The 13696-nt window shown below is 33.5% G+C and overlaps 1 protein-coding gene across 8 annotated transcripts in view; it reads left to right on the forward strand.

Annotated features, from left to right (window-relative positions):
- LOC130449560 (hexokinase type 2) overlaps positions 1–13696 on the forward strand; it is an 89484-nt gene that overhangs the window by 41715 nt on the left and 34073 nt on the right. Inside the window, exon 1 of one of the 8 annotated variants that reach the window (XM_056787459.1) lies at positions 6452–6681. The exons of 6 other annotated variants lie outside the window; for them this stretch is intronic. In XM_056787459.1, coding sequence (XP_056643437.1) covers positions 6646–6681 — 36 coding nt within the window. In that variant the 5' untranslated portion in view covers positions 6452–6645. Of the gene's footprint in view, positions 1–6451; positions 6682–13696 lie in introns of those variants that run through there. One more of the 8 variants, XM_056787460.1, reaches the window with a different exon arrangement.

Below are 13696 nucleotides of genomic sequence, written 5' to 3' on the forward strand. Positions count from 1 at the left end.
ATTGGCGAATTGTCGGACGATAATACGCCGTTGCCAACTTTAATTTACTGAAAACAGACAATTTGGTTTCCGAAATTTTTTTAACCCCTAAACGTTCAAAGTTGTTTATCAAACTTTATCTTCTAATCACACATATAATCAAATGAAATCGGTTTTCTTCTTATCGTCACTTCCGTATGTTGTTATCATACACACACGCACACACGCAGGCACGCACATCATAAAGAAAGTTCTACTGTCGCCGAACAAGAAACTACGATGGGGATGCACACCATATCAAAACTGAGAAGAAAAGACGTTGGAGGAGTCTCTTAAGAAAAGATGGACCCACATCTGGCAACCTCACCTAAATAAGTGGATGCAGCGCAAGCACGGCAGTGTTAACAACTACCTGACGCAGATGCTGTCTGGACATGGGTGCTTTCGGACATACCTGTACAAATACAATACAAGATTCGATACATACCGATATGAGCCACGCCGAGACCTTGGTAAAGGTAATGCTCAGCTCTGAAAACAAATGGAATGCAACGACAACCTTCATCATAAAGGTCGTACATAACCTGCAACGCGAAGAGCGAAGTAGGAAATGTCACAACTGACACACAGTGCGAGGCGTCAAGCCTACACTAATGCAGAAGAACCTAGGATATTGGTTCGTGCCCAATCGACGACGACAAAGAACAAGAAGATCACGACTGGTCATCCTTAACCTCCAACCAACCAGCATTGATTTGGAGATGCAGGGGAGTTATGAAGAAGAAAAAAGAGCAAGTAGCTAATGCCTTTCTCGCGAAGTAATGCTGGCGGTTTCCGCGGGAAATTACAGGCATAAAGAGACATAAGTGTAGTAGGTTTTAGTGCAAGCTACATACTTCTTTCAGCAGTTATTGGTAAAATAGGCTAGTAGAGCTTTCCTATATGAAGAAATACAATCGATGTCAAAAGACATTAATCCGGTTTTACGAATGAGCGTCGCGATATGAAAACGGCACATATATAACATGAAGGATATTATACAGGTTACCTATATCGAAAAAAACTTGTCTATGTTGTAACCTAAAAGGTCACATTTTGGGCTCCGACTAAGCTCATCATGTTAATGTGTGTTGTCAGGGTTCGTTGTAAGATTTTACTGTGTTTAACATGAACAGAAATTTTGTATGCTTTCAAGTTCCACTCAGTTTTTTAACCTAAACTGAGACAAGTATCGAAATAGGTTAAAAAAAGTTACCTGCAAATTTAATGAGTTTTGGTTTACAGGAAATAATGATTTTACAAAAAAAAACTAATAAGAGTTGATCTGACCTTTAACAACACATGAGACTTCCTACTTGTCAGGAGAATACAAACAGGATCACATCCGTGGAATGCGGTCAGGAACCAAAGAAGTTCATTCACTCAATCGTCCCGGACTAAGTAGTTCCACGAGTAAAAGTTTGTCGTTAAATCCAAATTAAGGTCGTCTAAGTTTTAAACCCCTATATCCAAAACTAGGTCCCTAAATAAATTAAAACTTTTTAACTAACTTTTTTTGGTTATTTGAAAATTTTGTGTTTTATTATTTGTTCATTTTAAATTTAAAAAGAGGCGGGCGGGTACAGTTGTGGCAGCATCATTCCTTATCGTCGGCCATTTGGTTGGAGAACCGGTTCACCAGGTTGCAGGAAAAGCGCAGAAAACCTGCAGCATCGAAGATAAAAAAAGTGTAAATAAATCCAATAAATCCAACTAATAAGGATGAAGTTAAAACTATAATAGATAAACTAAAAGACAAAGCAAGAGGAATTGACGGTATACATTGTAGAATATTAAAAACAATTTCTGAATATATTGCTGAACCCCTAGGATACATTTTCAATCAATGTATTGAATTATCCATTTAACCAATGGACCATTGGTTCTAGAAAACTTTTATCTCAAATAATGTCATATAAATAGTTACTATTATGATAATCTTGTCAGTTTGGGAGTGAACAGTGAAAATCGAAGTTTGAATTAATTTCAAACGCTTACTCGATAGTTTTTTTTTACTTATGACACTATTTGACCAGCGGTGCGATGTTGTCGGTTAATATATAAATTTCTAGTATCCTCCTAAGTATTTCCCTTTCTCTGCTTTGTTAAGAATCCACAATTCTCTTGGGTATTTAGTTAAAGTCAAAAGAATAGAGATGGAAGAAAACTGAAAACGATAACCGAATTGCAAAGAATCGAAAATAGAAATTTGAAAAATTTGGAAAGATGTAATTCCCTACACTATTATCAGTCTGCGATCTTTCTTGGTGGTGGATTCTGTCAACAATTTTATCTTGGCCTAATTTATTTGGTGTATGTACCTTGTTGATCCATGTTTCATCTAAATAAAATATATTTCTTTTTCTCTCATTTCGTTTATACTCCTTAGGTAATTATTTTTAATTAATTGTTAAATCGCATTTTAGGTGGAATTTGTTGTGAAGATTTTCTTGAAATTAAAATAAAATAAAATGTTTAGCCTTTATCAACAAATGGGTACTTATTGAAAAAACTTTTTGATACGACTATGTAATAGGCTTTTGGCCCCTCCAAACCTTTTTTTTGCGTTGTTCTATACAGTTTATGCTTATAAAAGACTAATAAAAGTCTGAAAACGAAACGAAATTTTAGGAATTCTGTAATAATATTTAAAATGACCGTACTGAGTTTTGACTTTGGTTTTATTACTCTCTCATGCATAAAAATTATATAAGAATAATTTATACGTTACATCGTGGTTTGAATGTAATTTGTTATAATAAAAACGTGTTTCCATTTACTATGTAATCCCCCGATCATTAAAATTCTGTACAAAACCACAGGATATTTGCATGCTTGTTGTGATGGAAAAACCTAGTCCCCAACTATTTATTTGTATATCATCATTATCTATAAACAAACAATATGAGTCATAATTGGATCTCACAGTTTTATAGCATGATTCATATTGTAGAGCAATTTTATAGATCAATAAAATCAGACGTTCACCCTGTACCAAAAAGTTTTTCATAGTTGGACTTTTTAAATAAATAGGGAGGTTCAGATATAGTTAATAAAAAAGTGAGTAGGTTCTAATAAAAACATTTTAATCTTAATCAGTCTCCTGATATATTCAGGTAACTTTATAAAATTTTTGATTTTCCTAGCTGCTTTCAACTCGTCAAATTTCTTTTCTTTTAATAACTATAAATCGTACAATTTCCAACACCAAGCATACTTCTAACTAAACACACTGTGTCATCAACACTTTTACATAAATTAGTATTAATCTCAAGGCAATATCAGAACGGATGTGCTGACATTAAAATTGGACTTATATATCCCAATAATTGAAAGTAGATGGAGGATAATGGAAGAAGATTTATTAACTTTGCAACAGAGGTGAAACTTGTTAGCACAAAATTCGAACACAGAGATGAATAAAGGAACATGACTTAGCCCAAATGCATCCAGCGATAATAAAAAAAAAATAAAGGAGGAGAGAGAGTTGCAAATGGGAAAAAATTATAGAGAATCGAACAATGAGATAATGCAGAAGAAATTGGAGAAACGCTAACCCAAATAGAGAGCCTGAACATAAGCAATGAATGGAATCGAATCGAGAAAAAGGCGGATAAAATAATACCAAAGAGAAGAAAAAAGAGAAAGAAGGAATGGTTCGACTAAGAATGTGAAAAAGAAATAGTAAAGAGAAGACATATTAAACAGAAAATGCTGCAAACGGGTGCTAAAAATAAAAGACAGTACGATAAGTAAAGAAGAATAATGAAAAGGATATGCAGAACAAAAAAGACACAGGAAACGGAAGACGGGATAAAATGCATTGAAGAATAGAGGAACGGAGCAATAAAAAACAATTTTCATTAAAAGCAAACAAGACAAGATGACGACGAAACTCTGGAGGAGTACTTTCAAGAAATGTTGAATACAAAAAACTAATAAGGAACTGAAATGACAAATCTAACGCTGCAAAACGAAGAAAAAATACCAGCACCAATTAAGAAAGAAGTAGATGAAATAATACAAAACCAAAAAAAAAACGGTAAATGTCCTGGAAGAAACGAAATTCGTGGAAGTGATGGTCTAACAAACAAAATTCAAGAATCGATTAAAAGTATATGGGAAAATGAGATAATGCTAGATGCATGGGATATTGTAATAACATTGACGATAAACAAAAAAGTGAAAAAAAGTCGACTGTGCAAATTACCGAGGAATTGCACTTTTGCACAATGCGGATTTCGAACTGGAGGATCGGTAACAGTTAACAGTAATCGCATTTTTTACTCAAAACTCGTCAATTATCAATCTGAAAAATTTTAGCGAAGCGTATTCTCATAGGAAATTAAATTTCCGAGAAAAAAGCTTTCCTAGTAAATTAATGTAAAACAAGCCGTTTCCTTGTAATCGTGCCTCAAACATTTATTTATTTTTTCAATTTCGACGTTTCGATTTTGGATTTTTGTACTACTCTGCAAAAAATGTTTATCAACATTTTTAATTTAATTCGAAAGTAATTTATCGTTTTTTCTCACGTTACACTTGATTTATGATTTAAATATTTTTTGTATAAAATCATAATTTATCAATGTAATATTTCACTTTTGAACGATTTGTTATCGATATAAATATCTAAGATCACCTACCCCAAAATTTAGTGGTCCAATAAAAAAAAAGTTATTCTCAATGTTTAAATCATACATTTTTCCAACAAGTGGAAAAAATCATGTGTAACGTGAAAAAAACTGTGCCGGTCCTGCCTAGATGTATTGAAATTCTAAAATTCGGCGAAAGCGCGCCAGGAGCCTTTAACTTACTTCTTATAAACGGCGGAATACGTTCGATGTTTGATTTTTATATCCATTTTTATAGCAAGCGGTTTATTTACTTTGATTCTTTTTGATACTTTCTAGGAAGGTCTATTTATTCATTTCTTCTGTTTCTTTATTCTTCTAGATCTTTTGAGAATTATTTTTGAATATGTAAGGAGTTTATGTAGCGCAGTTTATTTCAGTTTATAATAAATAGTCGTGGTGAACAGAATTAGCAAAGTAATCGAAAAATTTAAATGAATTATTTAAATTAGTTAAGTGTAGTGTATAGTATTTAAATAAATTAAGAAAGTAAGAGACAGTGTTTATTAATTAACCCCACGATTAGAAATCAAATAAATAAATAAGAATAACATCACAAAATGATGAATTACTTCTGAATTTAAGTTCAACATCGAGTAAGGAATGAATTTAATTAGAAATATTTTTTTGTAGAATATTGAATTTCCTTTGAAAATAAATGTTTCTCGCTTAATTTTCATGCTAGACGGTTTTCTAAAAGCTCATTTTAAAGGTCCGATAAATACTTTAAAAATTTTTATTACACTTTTTTATGAAAAACTGATGGTTTTTCCGTTATTTGAGCTCAAACCTCTTATAAATTTACGAAAACGAAAAAATTGATTTTTATTGACTCATAAGTTGCTGAATATTATTTAAAAAATTTAAATCAAACTGACTAATTTCTTTGTTTTTTTATAAGCTTCAATTTTGATAAGAATAATTTTTTCCGAAAAATGCTTAATTTTCGAGTTTTTCGTGAAAAAATGTTGAAAAACTTTTTTTTTTAATTTTCAATCGCGAATAACTCAAAAACTATTGAGTTGAATGAAAAACTTTATGCCACATTTTCTTTAAAAATTCAATTCTTCATCGATTCCCGGTGTTATTTTGAAATTTTAAATACCCCAGTAAGGGTTGCATTCACCCCTGGGTAGAAGCATACATTGGCACCAAATCAGATTTGAAATTTGCATCTAAGCTTTTGTCAAAATTTCAAACTAATCCGTGAAGGTCTTCAAAATTGCCAGGTGATTTGCTTGGTTCACTGTACTAAATCTTCTAGTTGTCTAATCTTCATGGAAACTACGATCACACATTGTATGTAACAGAAGTTGAAATTGCTAGTTGGCGCACGCCCTATAAAAAACCAATAAAAACTCGCAAATTTGTATTAGCCCAAGTACATTTATAAATTATTTAGTTTATTTTGCAATAATATTCAAAATGATCATACTAAATTTTGGATGAGTAATACTTTATTGTATATAAAAATAGATAAGGTGAAAAATGTTATTTTATTTATTGATTTAGTCGGCAGGTATATACACATGACATTGTAATAACCTGTTTTATTGTGAAATACCCAAAAGGCGAGATATTTCGAAACAAGTTTAATTGTTCACTCGTTTTAATACCGCATATTAAAGTCAGTCACCAATCCTCAGCAACATACTTCTTCGATTCTACGTGCGCTTATACGTGTAGGCAATTTCTTCCAAGGAAATAACTCAAATATATATATGCAGATGTTATAAATTTTACATTCCATAATCTCGATGACGTTGTTATCGACACGGACACACCTTTCCCTTCGACCAATGGAAACGCGCTCGCGTAGAGGCTTGAAGTCTAGAAAAAGACGCAACGCTTCTCCCACTATTATGTCGGGTTTGTTCATAATGCTGAATGAGACATCGAAACCGGCAAAATCTTTAGTTCAGTTTTATTCGTACGGTGTGTACGGTTACTAGTATTTCGTGTCGTTTATTTTGCTTTCTAGTTATTAAAAAAAATGGGTTATAAGAGGGCCGTACAGGCCACGTCGATGGTATGTTTAAATTTTCATTATATTATCTTGTAATATCGATTTTACTTTTCTCGTACGTCACGTCTCTTAGTACGTTATACATTCTATAAATTTAAAATAGAACTTAACCTTGGTTTTTGGAATTTCAGTATTTTTATGTGTGTGTGTGTCGAGTTTTGGTCATTTTAATTCTCTTTTTACTTTCTATTTGATGTATTGCGTAAGCGAGGGGTACAAAACATTATATTGCAATATTTTATTACAAGCAATATGATGAAATTATTTCGAGAATGTAAATACAGGTGTTGATTAAATAAATCAACGTTTTTACTAAAATATTTATTGAAGTATCGTTAAAAAACAACATCACATTAAATTATATTAAAGTAAAAAATGTTGGTTGTTAAAAATACAAACCTGACGGTTCACAGTTATTACTTTGTTTTATATTTTGAGAAAAAAATATGATTACTAATTATTAAAAAAAATGATGGCTGTTGTTTCATGATTAGAGCTTGATTTTATATTATGCTTAGTATATTATTAGTCAATGTACCAATAATAATGGTTATTGCACCATTCGCTATGTTCGTGGTGTAATTTATCACAATCAGTATTAGCTATTACTCACGAATAGAATACTATAGTTTATCTACAACCATCAAAAAAATGAATCAAAATTAATTTTTAAAAGAAATTACGGATAAACTTGCGAAAATTGGAATTGGAAAGTAAAAATGATAAGGAATGGTCACAATCGAATAAGGACTAAGAATTCGGTCAAAAAAGGCCTATTAGTCCCATGAGAAATGATAGAAAAATAGAAATACGATAGTAAACGTACCGGATCTAACCTGAACGAATCGATAGCATCAACATATTTTCCGATCCCGAAAGAGCAATAAAAACAATAAAAATAAATGAAAAGCAATTTCATTCCACACAAATTTAGTCACTTTCCTCATCCTCTTCCATTGGAGGTCGATCATCGATCCAGGATACAAAAATTTTATATATACAATGATTGCATCGGATGGATCCACATTTTTTTGCCGTCTCCAGAGAAATTCACAAAGATGCAGATCAAGTTACTTCTGATTCCCCCCCTCGATATTCTTCACCACATGTGCCTCCAGCTGGATTCAATATTTTGGGTGTAGGCCAACAGGGTCTGTTGGTTGACTGTAAAGTGCTGGTAGCCGTCACTTTCTAGCGCCAAATATCCTTTCCAGCAGTCAGTATAAATGATAGTCCCGATTTTGACATGCTTCCTTATCAGCTCCAACAATGCTTCGGCACTTCTAGAGTTATCAAGACAAATTTCAAATCGGTAGCCGTCGCCGCCACGCTCGATCATTCCAAATATCCAATGACCCTCGACCATGCGCCCATTATTGTATTTTCTTTGTTCGATTTTAAATTTGTCCATTTCAACGACGCAACCATCCCCACCAATTTGGCCTTCATCTTCATATGCTCGGTCTAAACTGGCCATACAAACTTCACGGGAATAGTTGAAGACGTCACTCACTGATTCTGACGAAACTGTTGTTTCCAAGATTGTTCAAATGAAAATCCTTGTGGAAAACAATAGGTGATGATTATTCTTTGCGGGACGTTAGTGTACAATCGTTCGAACCATGTGTCTTCTGCCGCTGAACCTTTATGGTCGAACGATCTGCCCTTGATTTTTCCAAAACATCTGAAGTGGCCAAAAACGGTACCATCATCACACCATTTAGCAAACTGGTTGTGTGATTATTATTAATGGCCCAAATTTTGCTTGAGCTTCTGTTGGCATAATTGTTTCTATTTTAAAAAGGTTTCATCTTTTTGGGAGGGTCTGTGTCTGGGATGATGTTATTTGTGAACAATGAGGGACGAAAAATGGTTGTTGTGGGACAAATTGGACAGGAGAGTCAGAAAGCAATGTTCTACTTCCACTCCACATCTTTGGAATATTATTAGTCAAAATTGTTACAAAGAATGCCATCTATGAATCAAAAATTAAAATACGTAACAATTACAGACGCATGAAGAGTTGGACAGAGTTTTATGGAGTGATGAGTGAAAGTATGAGGTTTTTGGATCTAAGAGAAGGGTATTTGTGCGTAGGTCGCGGAAGAACGGATGCTAGATCGTATAAAACACGATGGAAGCTCGGTAATAGTTTGGGGAGATGTTTTGGTGAAAGGACGACTGGAGACCTGGTAAAAATTGAGGGGATTTTGAAGAAAGAAGGCAATAAAAATATTAAAAGAAAATGCAGCCAGTTCTTGATCGGCAGATTATTTATTTTCCAGCATGAAAACGATCCCAAACATTCCTGGAAGTTGTGCAAAGATTATTCGAAAAAATTGGAGAGGTAAAATGTACTGGAGGTTCTGATTTGGCCATCATAGTCGCCCGACCTCTACCCGATTGGGTTGTTGTGGGACAAATTGGACAGGGAAGTCAGAATACAATGTCCCACTTCCACTCCACATCTTTGGAATATCCTGTAAAACGATTATTCGTCAAAATTGTTACAAAGAATGTCATCTATGAATCAAAAATTTAAATACGTAACAATTACAGACTGTAGTATTATTATTATTACCATATTCTTATCTATAAATGTTCTTCAAAATATCAATATTAAAATCAATCGTATTATTTTTATTTGGTGTGTATCCCGCAAACTATATCGTAGGCAAAAACTTTTGACCGGTAGTGTATATTGGTAATACGTACAATTTCTGACAAAATTTTGAGTACAAGGTGAGAGAAGAAATAAATATTTCACTTTATCATTATCTATCAACTAATCGTTATATGGTTTTATCTCTTTATCGTCTGGCGATACCGATTTCAAGGCGATTTATTGGAGTGAGGGCAAAGACAGATACTGAAAGTGTTTCAATATGTTTCTTTCATACAAAAGAGCATTGTTGAATTTTCGCTTACCCAGATTTAAAACGACAACACTATAGTTAATTCCTTTTATGATAACATCATATATAAGTCACGGAGAGTTTTTAAAATAATATTTATAAACACACCAATTTCGTCGGCTTAAAACTAAAAGTCAAAAACGATTCTGCAGATAATAAATACTCTTCGTTTATCGTAAAGGTGACTTTGAAAAATCTTAATTTTTGACTGGTTCAATTTCGGTTGTAAGCCCAATTTCTTTTTTAATTCTTGTCTTTAATTATCAATAGTACATTAGAACATACGTGGATTAAAAGCTTTGTTCGCGGTAGATAATATTGACACATTCCGAATGTATTCTGAATATCTGACTTTGTTCAGAATATGATCTGAACATACATTCCTCCACGAACGATTTATGAAAATCTAAAACTATAATTTGAATTCAAAACTAGCCAAAAGAATAAAATGTATATTATTGACAGGCCAAAGATTCATTATGTGTGAGTCAACTACCAAGTTTTTTTTAATCCAAGTACGTAGAACACCACATATACGAGGGGGTACCCAAAAGTAACCGGAACAGCATTGCCACGGGTGGAGCTTTTGTAGTACTGTTTTCGTCGCCAGTTCAGTACCGCCACAGCTGTTGAGAGTATGGTGGAAAAAATTCTAACACACAGCAACATTAGAAGATAATAGAACTCCTTATCACTGCATGCAGCAGGGGAAGGGAGACGTAGGGAGCAAAACAGAAAAGAAGGAATCACAAGAAAGGCAGCTCATCACTATGAAGAAATATTTGTTAATGGTGCCATAATGACTAATGAGCGGAGTTCAGATAAAAGCGACTAACAGAGGACATACAATCCGTCCGAGCCCCACCGCAACGCAGGAACCCGCAGTGGAGGTGAAAGTTTCCCAGCAAAACTATCTGCTGTGGAAGTGTGATAAGTCGTTTAAAAAAAAAAGTACCGCGCAGGACGTTGACCTACCACGTTCTGTTCGTCACTAGTGACCGTTTTTGCTAGTGCTGCTTCGTTTTTTTATGATGGCAAACGTGGCACTGTGAAATTTTGTTTTCTACTCGGTAAAAACGCTGCTGAAACTGTTTTAATGTTGAAAACTACTTACAAAGATGATGCTATGGGGAAAACTCAAGTGTATGAGTGGTTTTCTCGATTTAAAAATGGCGACATGTCGATTGATGACAAACCTCGCTACGACTGCCCGAATCGATGAAAATGTTGAAATAATTCGTGAGCTTGTGCGCACAGACCGTCGACAGACAATTGATCAACTGTCTGAAATCAGTGGAATATTTTGGAGCTCGGTTCAGCAAACAGGTGACTGGTACATCCACCATGACAACGCACCTGCACACTCAGCCATCACTGTTAGCCAGTTTTTGGTTAAAAATAACGTGGTTCCGCTGCCCCACGCACCTTACTTGCCTGACCTGGCTCCCTGCGACTTTTTCTTGTTTCCACTCATGAAAAGAGGCATGAAAGGAGGGCCATTTTTAAACATTGAGAAAAGAACGAAACAGGAGCTTGCAGTCATCTCTAAAGATGAGTTCAAACAATGTTTCAAACAGTGGAAGCACCGCTGGGACAAATGTATTACTTGTAATGGAGAGTATTTTGAAGGGGATAAGGTTGTTTTGTAAATATATAGCATTTAAAAAATAATTCCGGTTATTTTTGGGTACCCCATCCGTACGTTAGACGTTATTTCGTGGTAAACATCACAAAAAAGCCAAATATGATGAATGCATATGCGCTGAATTGAAAATCATAACCTATGTCTTAGGAAACATTGGACGTATTCAGCACACGTTTGTTAAATAATTCACAACTTTGTAAAAAGCTATTTATAAAATAAAAAATATAGTTTCAATCATCTGACGACTGTACTCGTTGGATGTCAAGAATATTAAAAACACATTATGCGTGTATATGCTTTCTTAAATACTAATTCTATTGTATACAAAAGCTATAATTAATTATATTTAAGGTCATTAGAGCCAGATCAATACAAAAATAAGAGTGAGTAATTTGATAAGTTAATGAAACTTCAAGTGTCTAAAAGACATATGGAATCGCTTAACTACGAGGTTGGTTCCCATCAGGTGACGGTCAGTTTACAAGTCACCTTGATATAAGACAGAAACAGATCTTAAATGGCTCCTATCCGGAGATAATTTATTGAACCAAGAAAACCATTTTGAGAAGAAAAAATACTTGAATTAAATAAATCTACTGAAACCAAGAAAAATTTATTGATTAAATATTTTCTCTCTTGAGACGAGTTGATTGTTTTTTCAGTATATATTACATAGAAATGTTTTATATCAAAACTAATCTGAAGCAGGACCTTTACCTACCTACTTCACGTTCAGAATTAGCTGAAGGCTCAATATTTTACAATGCTAAAAAATGCACAATCAGTTGCCAATTGAAATCAAATCGATCCCGCATTTCGCAATAATTTGAAGGCATAATTACTGGAATACACTTTAGAAATGTTTGTTAAGAAGGGGTAGGGCTTCCAAGGCAATAAAGTCTATAGGAATTTAACAGTTTAATGTGTTAAATACGTTAGTTTCAATATAAATGAATGTGTTCAATGGTGAAAATTAAATAGTCAAATATACAAAATGTGTGAATTATTGAATGCAATAAACTGAGAATGAATAAATTCTTAAAATCTAACAGTACGTTAATCTAATTATAGAATCAGTTATAGTTTTTATGGTAACTTCTCATTGCTTCATCAGTTCATGTACATGGCATTTATTTTGTGATAGAGGTGTTTTACTTCGCAATTACGTACAAATTTACTTTTCAAAATTGTAGCGGCAGGTCTTTATCCTTCATGAAAAGTATGTGTGGTTGCTTCGTTTAGGTATTTGTCATGTTCAAGGATAAATGCTAAAAGTATACAAATATAACAAAACTGAGCTTTAAAATATTTAACATTGAAAGATTTACAAAATTTTAAAATTGATGTTTGCGGCTTTTCCTAAGACTAAAATCTTCAATTAAAGCACAATAATCTAACGAATAAGCTGCGTCATTTTCGATTGAAAGAATAGCAAGGGCTGAAAGCCGATCTTGTGTCATCGAATTCCTCAAATATGTTTTAATAATAATTTTAAGCCTTGAAAAACCCCTCTCAGCAAACGCAATTGTAACAGGAGTGGTAGCATTAATTTTCAGGACTATTTCTTAGGGGATTAAACTTCAGTTAAGTTTTTTTTCTATTATGTATTTTAGCACCGAGATAATGTCATCGCTTCCTTCATACACACGGATAAACATATTCAGTCCGTACAATTCATGTCCATCATTATCACACGATTCTTCGTCATAGATATTTGCAAGTTCAAAAGTTCACTATCATTAAATTCCTTTAATTTTTTTATATTATACATGAAACCAAATATGCTTTCATGATGTTTAAGAGCCTCAAACCTAGGATAACAGCTTGTGCGCACATTGTCGACAATGACTTAAAAATAGTTTATTTTGAAAATTTCTTCCGCTTTCAATTATGAGCTTCATCTCCCCCTTCATAATCAAAATGCCTTTTTTAAGGTCGTCTTCTGGCTTCTTTGAACTGTCTGTCAATATATAAAAAATAGTTGAAAAATTTTATATTTTTAAAATCTGCTTGGACTGTTGCGCGAGGCCTCTGTAAGATCGAGGCCCTGGGCGATTACCCTGTTCGCCACCCCCTAAGGCCGCCACTGCTGATGGTGACAATTTTGGATAAGTATTTAGTACAGAAATGTGAAAGAACGTTCTTCATATAAATTCTAATCTAATAATTAGATAAAAGTACGCTATTGAGTAAAGTTTAGAATGTATTACACCACTTAAGGACGTATTTGAAAATGTAAAATTAAAAAATTGGAATTTTCTCAAATTTACCTAATGTATTGGCACTTAATTAAGAAATGGATTTCTTCAACGAATTCTTCGTATTTTTCATTTCACAAGTTTTAGTCTGTATCTTAAAATATGAGTTGGGGGAGAGTGGGAACCTTGTTATGTTAAAATGTCTGTAAGTTCAGTTCTGTTTAGCGGATTTTTATAAACTTGATGTTGTTTGAAAGAGT

This window comes from Diorhabda sublineata, chromosome 10, assembly GCF_026230105.1.
Source record: "Diorhabda sublineata isolate icDioSubl1.1 chromosome 10, icDioSubl1.1, whole genome shotgun sequence".
Lineage (NCBI taxonomy): Eukaryota > Metazoa > Arthropoda > Insecta > Coleoptera > Chrysomelidae > Diorhabda > Diorhabda sublineata.